Raw genomic sequence first — 12,541 nt, 5'->3', positions numbered from 1 at the left:
AGTCCAAGTTTACAGGCAGGCCTACAAAATCCTCATGAAAGAAGAGCTTGTGCTCTGCTCACTGAGATACTTCTATGCCATGGGAAGTATGTAAGGATGAGCAATGACACAGACAGGCTCCATTTCACCTTACAAGGAGCAGCCATGTTCAGCTCAAATATTCTGAGACCAGAGAAAAAGCTAAAAAAGAAAACAAACCAAAACAAAGAAACTTAAACCTCTTGCTAGTTGAGTTGATAAAGACTAATCACAATGTATTTGCAAATTCTGTTAAAAAAAAAAGGTCTCCAGTATAACTACCTCTCTTAATCATGCATTAATGTAGGTGTGAGATATTATTATAATTTTCATTTGCTTTGTTATGCAGGTCCAGACTTCATTTGTAATGTGTAGATGTTTGACATAAATGAGAAGTGTTTGCTAATATGTTTGTTAACTTTCATGCAATCTGGTCTTAATCTGTAAACTAAGAACTAACAGCACTGAGCTGTGCAGGGCTATGGAGAGAAAATAGTCATTAGAGTGCACTGGGTCTTTCGGGATTCTAATTGCCAAAAAATTGTTTCCCTCTTTAGGGATGATTAAGTACAACACAGAGCTCAATTTCCAGGCATGGGCTCTTTAATAGAACAGCTAAATTAGCCATACAGGCATTTACTCTGGAAAAATGTACCTCCTTGACTTACAACTTCTGAGAACAATCTGTTACTACTCAAATAGAAAAAGTTATCTCAGGTCTTTTTGTCATTATAAAGTGTTATCAACTGAAAACTGTGAATAGAAACAGTAGATAGGCACTAACATGTTATGCATTAGAATATCCATTTTATAGGCATCCTGATCCCCAGAATTACTTTGTTGGGTAATAGGCAACAATTTCAAAAGCTATAGGAAAAACTGAAAAAAAAACCCACCCCATATATTAAAGTAGCTAAGAAAAGCAGATAGATTAAACTCCTTCTACTGTGCACATGCTCTGACCTGCTACCATTGTGTCAGAGCTCAGTACCTTGACCATCAAGTAAAATCTACAAATTAGGCACTACTGCCCACACATCTCCTAAGGATGTGCTTCAGTTGTCTTAAGTGCATCGAACCTGAAGCTTATCATAAAAACAACTTAGCCTGGCCCTACTGACTGATGAGAGGGTGGAAGTGTGTCTGTGTCTTATAGGCTGGCTGGTGGTGATGGTACCTCCTCATCACACAGAGACAGTAGTTTGACTTCACAGGTAAATGCAGCCCAAAAGCACATCCTGCCTCTGAGGGTTTGTCTCCGGTTAAGACACAGTGAGCTAACAGGGGCCAGCAGCACCAGCCACTCCTTCTGTGCACAGCCACAATGGCACTAGAAGAAAGTTGTTGGATTAGTCTTTGGATTAGGCTTTTAGATTTAATATATCGTATAAAATAAAGGAAGAAAATTTAAGTTAGAATTGTTCACTGAATTAGAGCCTATGGGAAATGAGCAATACATTTTGGTTACCATCCAAAATCTGTTTTAACCACAAAAGCACTTATTTGTAACCATCTCTAAAACTCTCATTTGGCTTGTCTTATGAAGGCCGAGTCTAGTAATATATATTTTGTATGCTGTTGAAGTAGCTAGATGAAAAGCTAGAATGTCCTTTAAAGAGAATTACTTAGCTTAATAACTTCTTTCTCAAGTAAACTCATCAGGAGCACATTTTCTGATTTAGCCATGAAGCTGTAGAGCACTTAAAATTGCATAAAAGAGATGTGTTTCAGTATCATCAGTCTAGGGGCATAGTATAGTATTACTGACTGATAAAAATGACTGATTACCAGTATAATTTTCTTTTCTTTGACTCATCTTGGACACAATATTTAATGCAGTTTTTTTTAAATTAGTTGGAAATTTCACATTGTGTTTTTGAGACTGCACACTACCATAAAACAGTCAAAAGATGGATATAAGTTGGAGCTTAGAATTATTAAAGTTGCACCAACAACATGAGGTGCTTCAAGTACCTCTTTCAGTCTTCCTATCTGATCTGATAGGACAAAATGTCATTTTCAAGATACTTGTTATCAAAGACATTTCTGTGTAAATGGACCAAACCACAACTTAAACTCTGCCTAGAAACTGTAGGTAGGCAGTAGAAAACAGATTGTAGCTGTGATGTGTACCACAGTAATTAATCTTTCTTGAGCCATGAGCACATCTGATATTAGCTAAAATCCCAACTTCTTTTATATCACAGAACTACATATAAGTTGAAACCTAGGCCTGCAAGGGCCCTCCTGCAGCTCCGAGATGTGCCCTGCAACTATAACATGGCACTAAGCATAGTGAAAGGTCCTAAATAAAGAGCTGGAGTGTAATCTTGGATATCCATTACATCTGCATGATATGGCAAAAAGAGCCATGAGAAACCTAAGCTCTTGTGGAGGGCAGCTGGAGAACAGGGCAGGATACTTTAGAGCCCCTAAAGTAAGAGATGATCCCTCTGTTGAAGCAATTAACCTACTGTGTAACAACCCTGGTTTTGACCTTATGAAATGCTAACATAAAACAAGCTAGATATTGTACTCCATATCTCCTACTGGGAGCTGTTTTCTAACTTCAGGCTTCTCCTGTGAGAAGCCTACAGAACTGAAGTCTGAAATCCTGGCATCTTTAATACATTCTAGTATTTACTTCCAAATATATTCATAGAAGCAATTATATATCAGAATTAATTCTGCTTGAATAAAAAGCTAAAACTCCTTTGATCTTCTATAACAGAAGATTCTATTTCACAGGTCTTCCTGTAAAACCTTTCACATAGATTCATTTCATTTGATCATGGGTGCTCAGAACTTCATGTATTTTTTCAGTTTCATCACTGTCTTGTTTAAAGGCAAAAGCAGTATTTCCTGTACAATATGGAAATACATCATATGATAAGCACATCACATAATTACTTTTTTCATGCTTATGTTAGTAGTTCATTATTACCTTATTTAATGCACGTAAGTCTTGCTTTCTCCATTTTTAACTTGTAAAGCTTTTCTTCCTTTCATCATAAGTTTCTAGGTTTGCAGTAGAATAAGGTGCTGAAGACCCTGACAATTACTAGAAATAACAGAAAGCAAAAGTCTAGGAAAGGAATGCCTACAATCTTAAACAGCCTGTCTGAAGAAGAAAAGAAATGAGAGGAACTTGGCTGCAACATAGACCAAAATTTACTGAAAACTATTAATCAAAATTTTAGAGTATGAGAGTAAGTTAGCAGCCACTTGAATGAGTTATAGTCATGTGAACAAAGTATCACCTTCAGGATTTATCACATTTACTTCATCTCATTAAATCAAATATTCTTTTACATGACTGAAAGTCTTTTCATTTCATTAACACTAGCCACTAAATCCTATTTTGCAAGTGTATTGCACTCCCACAGGACTTGCTGCATTTCCTCTACCTCCCTTCCCAATGGCAATTACACTTAATTTGTTTGAAGCGGTGGTAGGATCAGAATCTCAAAGGACCTGAAAGGTGCTTAATGTGGCATAAAAGGTCATTTCAGTGTAAAAAAAGAGAGACCCTTTTAGGATCTTGGAGTTTTGAAAGTTCCCAGGTCACCTGTCCAAGTGCTTAAAGCCCATGATTGGGATTGGATTTTGAGAAGACCTCAGTAGATAGTAGCCCAGTGACAACAAATAAGGAGTGACATAAGCCTTCCCTTCTGCACATATGTATTTGTTTCCCCAGAACAGTGTTTGAAGCACAAGCCCCTTCTCTTTGTTGTGATTCTATTGTGATCATCTTGCAGATTTGTTCCGTGCAGCCTACTTTTGCCTCCTTCAGAAAACATGCAAAACTTATCCCAGGACAAGACTGTAAGATTGCTCAGTGACTGATAAGATGTGTGCTTTAAAGAATTAAAATCAAGGATATGGTGACAGTATGTACTAAACATCACAGTTCTAAACACAATGCAGAAAAATAGTGGTGTAATGACAGAGATGTACTTAATGAGCTGTAGTAGGAAATGTAAATCATCAAGAAAAAATGTGTATACTATCTTTTCTTGTGTTTCATATATGACCTATGTAGTTCTAATCTACCATCTAACTTAGTTTCTGCATCTGATTTTTCTGTGCAGCTGAGCAGATACGCACCACAGTATTAAAAAGGAATAATCTTCAATTTATTACCTATGTTAGATTTATTTCTAAATTACCATCATAAAAGTACTCTGTGTTCTAGGCTTTTCTTTTTCTGTAAGTGTGTCAAGTGATTGAATAATTTTGCTTACAACCAATTGATAATAATGCACAAAACTGGTTGAGATCCTTTGAATCATACACGGAACAGTTGTCATGCTGAAGACATGAAAAGCTGTTGCTGTAGCATGTTTCAGCAGTGCTGCTGTTGAATTTGCAGTCCCATGGATCAAAAGCATTTGTCTGTAGCAGAGTGTATTGAAGTGATAGGATGATGCTCACTGCTGTTCATTACGCAGGGCACTGGTTGTATATTCTCATCTCCAATGAAATTCTGTGAAATGTAAGGGACACACTCAGGCCCGTTGGGGGTCCATCATGGTTTCGCTCTCTAACCACACATGCATTAGCCACATACAGCACCCTACTGTGAAAATTATCATTTTACCCAACTGAACCCGGTTTTTAATCAAAACCAAATTTTTTCCAGCCACATAAATAGAAGAACTCAATTTGAAAACCCTGTCCTAGAAGCAAAAAGGAAGCTACAGCAGCATAACATGCCCAACGCAGAACTTGGAACAAAGCCTATGCAGGCCCAAGGTTTCCGAGGTACAGTACTATGTCAGCTATCTTAGTTAAGATGAAAGATCCTGCTCTTCTGTTTATGTGACAATGATTTTGTCATAGGCTGATTAAAAGACTAGTGTTGCCAATTCTCGAAAGGTTATCACCTGTATCTTAGCAATTTTCTCCCTTAAGATGTCCAGATTCCATTAGTTGCAGGACTGATGAGCCAACTAAAACATTAAGAGGTGCAGAGAAAAAACAGAAAAGTTGAATCTAGTGTTTCCTAAAGGCTGAGAAACTGAAAGCACAATGAGACTCCCAAAGTAATTTTCTCAATAAAATCATAAATTCTGTTCCTGAGAATGTACGACTCTCTCTTGAGCATCCGAGGTTGGCAACACTGAAATACTTAATTGTACTTTCTCTAAATTACTCTTAATTGATGTTTGGTATGTTTCTAAGCTAGCTCATCTAGCAAGTATCAATTAAGTTAAAAGCCTCAAGCACAGTGTTACAGGAGTTTACAAGAATGCAGCCACTTGGTAACATAAAAACTAAAGCGCTCAAAATGAGCTGTATAAGAGCAAACAGTACTGGTATAGACAAATTAATTTTAATGTAAGGTTACAGTCAGAGAATGAGGCTTGTTCTCCTTTGTAACAGTAGAAAGCTCCTCATCAACCTTACCTAGACCCAAATTTGTCCGCCTGCGCCCTGCTCCCAAGAGGTGCCATAGCGTGAATGACCTGTCGCAGTGCCGGCGCGACCCCGCCGGGGCACGCGCACTCTATGGTATGTCCCCACTGCCGCCAGCCCTACCGCCCTGGGACCGGCTGGGGTCACAAACTCCGCACCTTCCCCAGCCCTCCCTCACCGAATGCGGCACAGGAGAGAAGCATGGGGAGCCACCAGCACCCACACTGCACCCCAAGGCACGCGAGGAGGGGACACAAAGCTTGCACAGCAGTCCATGTGTGTCACTTGTTGGATGCCTAAAGCCCGTGTGTTTGGAGAGGAAAGCTCACCTAATATTTAGCCCTTCTTGGTAACAAATGCAATGAGATACTCAGAGGGGATATTTTCCTCGTTGTGGTTGGGAGGGAAATTATGAAGGACGTATTACTTAGTAGACAAAGCTGAATTTATAGGTTAGGAAAGAGGTTTTTAAATTACCTCACAGATCAGTTTTATTGTTGTAATTATTTTAGCCACACAATATCCACTTCTACATGGATTTCTAATATCAAAGGATATTTATATCTCTTCATTTATGGCTGATCTGCCATAGATAAGAAATATGTTTTAAGCTTTGTATTAGTACAAGAACTCACAAATATTTTTTCCTGGAATGCCTGCACTCTTTATTTTCTTGTCTTTGATACACTGTCACTTGGTTGCAGCCAGTATTGTTATCTGATGTCTCTGCTGTGTTGTGACTAGATCAGAACTTTTGTCTTTCTTGTTTGTGTTGACTGATGTAGAAAAACCACTCTTCACTCGTGATGCATCACAGCTGAAGGGGACTTTCCTCAGCACAACTCTTAAGAAAAGCAACATGGGTTTTGGATTTACCATCATTGGTGGGGACGAACCGGATGAGTTTCTCCAGGTGAAGAGTGTAATTCCTGATGGGCCTGCAGCACAAGATGGGAAAATGGAAACAGGTAATTATGAAGGTTCCTCTGTTCTTTTATATAAGAAATAGAATGAGAAATAGATTTCTGAGTCTCACTCTCTCCATGAATGCATACATTTTCCATATGACTTTCTGTGTTAATATGTAGAAAAGGTAAGTTTCTTGGTAAAACTTTCTTGTAACTTTTCTTTCTAATAAATGCCAAGTAGCTTATTTTTCCCATTTCCCAATATTTTGAGGGAGGAAAGATCTCTGCATTTTCCTAGATAAAAATGGGATACGGTTTATAAGCTGTTTTTACTTGAGGGAAGTCTGCGTGGAAAGAAAAGAGAGAGAGAGAACACAGACTACTAAGTGCAAATTTATTTCTTTAGAAAGGATGGTTTTGCAAAATAATCAGTTGAGTCTGATCCAATACTGTTCTCATTAGAACCATCACAAGAGTTTTCAGTGTGGCATATGGACACATAGGCATTTTTGTCCTATTAATAAAGAATCTGTGAAAATTCATGAAATAAAAGAAACTTCTCTGAAGAGCTTTAAAGCTGCTCTGAAGATCTGGACCACCACTGCAAACATTTTCATGTTCACAGATTGATAAAGATTGCAAACCACTGTCTGAAAGGTCACATCAGGTCTCTGTATGGATGAAACTCTTTTGAAGGAAGATGAATTCAGTTTCCAAGCAGCTGTCACCTTCCTTAGGAAAAGAAAATCAGAAAATAATAGAACTATTGCAGTTGGCAGGGACCTTCAATCACTAACTCCCTGCTTAAAACAGCACTAACTTTGTGATTGGATCAGGTTTCTCAAGGTCTTGAGAAAATTTCATGAGACAGATTCCACAGCCTCCACATGGACTCCTGTCCCAGCGTTTCACCACTCTCATGGTGAAGACTTCTGCCGAGAAGTTGTGGATGCCCCATCCCTGGAAATGTTGAAGGCCAGGCTGGACAGGGCCCTGAGCAACCTGGTCTAGTGGGTGGCAAGGGTAGTAGATGACCTTGAAAGTCCCTTTCAACACAAACCATTCTATTGTTGTGTGATTTTTGTTCTTTAGGTCTGGTTGGGCTTTCCACAGGTGCAGCTGGTTAGTAGGGACTGAAGTACTGTGTTCCTGTGTTTGAGCAGCCCTGTCACTCTGTACCATCTCTTCCCCTCAGTCCTTGTTCCTCAGATAATAAATCATGCTGCACATTGGTAATGAGGCGTGCATAGTTTATCCTTCCATTTCTCACCAAGACATTGAAAGAAAGACATGGTAGTTTGAGATTTTTGTTGCCTTTGCAGAAAACCAAGTTCATAGTGGCCAGAGTCACTGTGAAGATATTCTAAACTTTGATAACTAATCATTGTGGATGGATAACAGCAGCAGAGAAGGATCCTTTTAGTGTGTTACAGTACAGGGAACAGACACAAACTCACACAGGCACAAATGATGCAAGTGGAATAGTCTGAAGTGATTTTTCTGGAAATTTCATTTCATCTTTCTTTTATTGTTGTCAACTTTTTTATCCTAGTCATATCCATATGTCAGAATAAATCACCCTGAATTCTAGTTTATTTTGTAGGACTCTCCAGAACTCTGCAAGTAGGAAGTGTGAAGGTTGTGAAAAGTATTATTTAAAAAAAAAACCAAAAAAAACCAAAACAAACAGAATTTGCTTGAAATTTAATGTTATACCCGGCATGATGTTTCTAATGCCAAATAGATAAACAGAAAATTTATATGAAGAAGTAAAACGTAAGAAAGAAGTAGAATATAGATTTTTGGCACTGATTTTATAAAATACATTCGTCTAATAGCTTTTTAATTCTCGGTTCTTGTTGCCATTTTAACTTAATGCAATTTAGTTACCAAAGGCAAAATTTATTAAATTAGGTGATTAAGTGAACAAAGGATACAACGGACTTCCTGAAGTTCAGAAGATTTCAGTGACATAAACTTCATTTTTCCCTAAGATTTTCATACTATCTAATACATGGCATGAGAGCTTTTCCTTATTTGTCATGGTTTAGCATTCTCAGATTAAGCACTCAAATATAGTTACTTGATAAGCCCTCTGGAGTGTGGGCTGGTTATTAGTGAACTTGGTCATATGGAATTCTTTCCTCTGGAAAACAGGGTATCCTCGACACTTACTTGAATTTTTATGCTGAAATTGAACATGGGTTTCATAGTACTGTTTATGGTCATTATTGTAGTCATGGATTGTGATGAGAACATGTAAGAAAAATGTGCTTTAAAATGCACAGAAATAGCATTGGTTTTATCCTCAGGTAATTAATTCAACTACATTAGGAATGCAAAGCAGAAATGTACATTCAAATATATAATCACTCTATACTTATGTGACCCCAAACATACAAAATTAGATCTCAGAACAAATTTTGGCCTCAAATGTCTTCATTTTTAAGAAGAGTGACAGATTCTGATGTAAAGTAATTGGAGAATCTCAGACTAAGGATTGTGGCATCTAACATGGTTTCTATGATAAAGTAATTTCTAAATATGGTAATGGTAAACTGAAAAAATATATTTAAGGTCAGCATGTTTGTAAAAGCACTGTTCAACAAAGTGCTTGTATTTTCTGATATCAAATCTTTTTCACATTTCCTGAATTAGAATTTCTCTTGCTATTCAGCTATTTTACAATATAATCAGCAGAAGGTATGAAAGTCTCCCAGGTTCTATCAATAGCTTTTTGTTCATAAAGCTGTTAAAATCTTACATTTGAAAACTACTTGAAATTACATAAGTTTCTTTTTGTTTGTTAAGTAGGCATCATTGAATAATGAATAGAGCTTTTAAATTTGATTTTATTTATTCTTTTGATACAAACTGTGTGTTGTTCAATTTATGTGCACTCCAGATATGATCAGAGTCATGGGAAGCTTTGATTAGTGATCGAAACATCATATTGTGGCAATAGGGCATCATAGTAGAAATTCTGAGGGTAGTGACAATGATCTGTGAACAACCTGAGTGTAAGGGATAACCACAGGCAGTGGTGCTCCCAGCTCTAATATAATTCTGGACCCTGTCCCTTGCAAGGCTGCAAGGTGGTTTTGGCCTAGTGGTTATCGAAATCTTCATGCTTCAGATCTGCATTAGATTTGGGGGGAAAAGGAAGAAAAGGCACCATCTCTTTTATCTTACCTAATCTTTGGCCGCAAGCTGAAGACACCAAAGCTGTACTTCAAGCTAATTGTTAAAGAAATAAGCTCACAGAAAACTACCATTGTAGCTTTGGTTTATTTCTCCACCCAAAATCTAATGTAGGGGTCAGGTACAAATGCTGTTCAAAGAGTGAGTCTGTGTAAGACATTGTCACTCTACTACACAAAGTAGTTTGACCTGAAGGTTTCAAAATGGAGCAATTTTGGATTTCATCCTTTGGAACATAGAGCCATAGAATGGTTTGGGTTGGAAAGGGCCTTCAAGATCATCCAGTCCCACCTCCCATACCAGAAACAGGTCCACCTTCCACTAAACCAGGTGGAACTCCAGCATGTGACCACACAGCTTGGTGTCATTGGCAAGCTTCTTGAGGGTACACTCAATCCCTGTGTCCAAATCACCAACAAAGATGTTTAATGGTGCCTGTCCCAGTACTGACCCCTGAGGAACACTGCTGAAAGCCTGGAAGCCACTGGGAACACAGAAGCAGCTGCCTGACAGTGACCTGGCATTGCTGTGAAACAAAGCAGTGAGGCAAACCAAGAGCACTGAGAGGCAACAAGAGATATCTGAGGTCCTGACAATCTATCAGCACCACTTGGTGCTCAGTGATGGGCACTAAGAGGTATTTATATTTGTCCTAGACCCACAATAAACCTCACAAGCAGACTCAGAGGAACTACATCTCAGTGGATGAGTCAAAAACAACCAAAATTACATTCCTGATCCTATTTGCCAGATGTTTTGGAATTTGTAGGGCTATTATGCCCTCATGTAAATCTAGCATCTGTGCTCTAATGGCTGTTAATAATCCTGAAAATGCCTTTCTAGGACATGTTTTAGCATTTGGAGCTCAATCAAGCTTCTGTATATGAACATTACACTCCACAGCATCTCTGTCTACCTCAGGACAGCCTAGGAGCTGATACCACATTCTTTTCTGGGAGGTTACATTGCTTTGTCTTGTCTGAAGCCTCATGCAGCTGATAGAATACTGTCTATATTTAAGAGGCCCGTGCATTCCATTAAAATGCTGAGTGAACATCACTGGTAAAAGACTGCATCTACATGAAAAGATTTTTGTACAGTGACTGATTTTGACTGACTGCTGTTCTAAGGCAAACAAAGATTTAGGCCTGTGGCTGAGTTAGATAAAAGGTCAAGCTGCAAAGACAAAAACTCTCCTACGATTCTCAAGGTTATTCAATGGACTGCATAAACTGAAACACTCCCACATAATCATGCTCAGGGAAAGATTCTCACTCTCCACATTTCAGCAAGCTTCATTTCCTTTGCTGAAAGTTTCCAGGGAACAGTTCAAAGACATGGTGCTCAAGTGGTTCTTGGAGTCTGGTGATGACCCTTCTGGATGATGAGTATCTTTGGTCATTGCAGGTTGAACTTTCCAGAAACATAAATGTGTGGTGAAATGTCATAGCTCAACAGTGTGAATCAAGAAAGGGGAAACATATTTTTTCATTTCATCTGCCAAGCATATACTTGGCCAGCTTTAAGATGCTAAATCATCTGTAAACAATGCAGAATTGGGCTTTTTTAGATGTTGTTCTCTCGGGAATGGTAGTTTTTCTATATTGATTGATCTATTTTAGAGATGGAAATTCATAAAGATAAGTTTCAGCTAACAAATATACTTGTCTACAATACAGATGTCTACACCTACCATATAAACAGACATCTATTACTTTTGTATGACTGTGATAGGATGAAGCCTAGAGACAAAAGCTAGGGATTGGTCCCACATCTACCACTCAGAATTTCTACTGCACCTTAGAGATCTCCAAAGGGAATGAGCTGATAGAAATGCTGGAAGGAGTGACCCATGGCCTTGCTGCTGTCTGTGGATGTACTGTCAAGACCATAACAATCTTCTGCATATGATGAATTTTTCAAGAAGTTGAGGTTACTTTAAACGTAAGCAAATTGGAGAAACCACACTTGTTGATCTACAAAGACTTAAATGTTATTATTTAAGTGAGTAAGAGCAAACCCAAAGCCGATATCAGGTGGTTGACCCTACAATGTCACTAGGCTTAGGCAATAATTATCTAGTTTCATTAATGCATACTTTTTTCACAGTAAGGCTAATATCTTACAACCTTTATAAAAAGTGGAGTACTCGAGACAGAAGGAATTGGGGATATCTGCAAAGGATGTATTTTTACAAGTTCAAAGAGATCCTTAATTCTGTTCCGTTTATCCATTGTCAGATCATGTGAACAAACCATCATCTCATCTAATGTGAGATCAGCTGAGATACAAGCTGTCTAGTTTGAGCAACAGAAGAGATGAACTATGTATGCACAAAGAATGCCTTCAGTCCAAAGAAGCAAATATGTTAAAATTAAAATCTATGTTTTGGCAGTCATCTGGAAATATTAATACTTTCAGAACATTACTCCAAGTATCAAGACCACACACCACATGCTCTTTTTCAAACCTGTCGTGTCCTTCTGATGTACTGTCAGTCAAAACCCAACTGATAATCTCTTTTACAACATTCTCTGCCCTTGGTAGCCAACTGTTTGCCACAGTTGCCATCTCAAGAGGCACACTGACCAGGAGCCTGTCACATACGTGTAGGGCCTGATTTCCACAGTACCACAAGCTGGCTGAAATTTAGTTATCTCACCTGCCTGATACCTCCTTATCCAGTGGCTCTAGGAAAACTGGCCTCCCAAAGTTAAGGCATGGTGTTAGGAGCATGAGAAGCTGGGCTACTAGTTGGGCTGCTGAGGAAGCACTATCTTTTCATTGCTGTTATGCCTCCCCAGGCTAAAACACTCCATTAATATGCACCAAGGCCTCATGAAACGTCAGTCTTGCAGCTGCAAGCTGGTTCCAGGTGAGACAGGACTGTGAGAGGAGAGCAGCACATACAAAACCAGCTTGTATTATCAGCTTCCCTTACTACCCCTGCTTTATTTGGAAGCTAGGATGTTTTATCTGATGTTTTAGTCTAGCTG

General features: G+C 38.5%; 1 protein-coding gene across 13 annotated transcripts in view; it reads left to right on the top strand.

Moving 5' to 3' along the window:
* MAGI2 (membrane associated guanylate kinase, WW and PDZ domain containing 2) overlaps positions 1-12,541 on the top strand; it is a 727,751-nt gene that overhangs the window by 570,896 nt on the left and 144,314 nt on the right. For 12 of the 13 annotated variants that reach the window (XM_048300645.1, XM_048300648.1, XM_048300647.1 and 9 more), the window contains 2 exons: positions 4,661-4,782; positions 6,222-6,404. In XM_048300645.1, the coding sequence (XP_048156602.1) occupies positions 4,661-4,782; positions 6,222-6,404 (305 nt within the window). Of the gene's footprint in view, positions 1-4,660; positions 4,783-5,403; positions 5,533-6,221; positions 6,405-12,541 lie in introns of all 13 variants that reach the window. The other variant, XM_048300656.1, reaches the window with a different exon arrangement.

The sequence above is a fragment of the Corvus hawaiiensis genome, chromosome 4 (assembly GCF_020740725.1).
Source record: "Corvus hawaiiensis isolate bCorHaw1 chromosome 4, bCorHaw1.pri.cur, whole genome shotgun sequence".
NCBI classification, from domain to species: Eukaryota; Metazoa; Chordata; class Aves; order Passeriformes; family Corvidae; genus Corvus; species Corvus hawaiiensis.
This window is presented reverse-complemented; position numbering and strand designations above follow the sequence as displayed.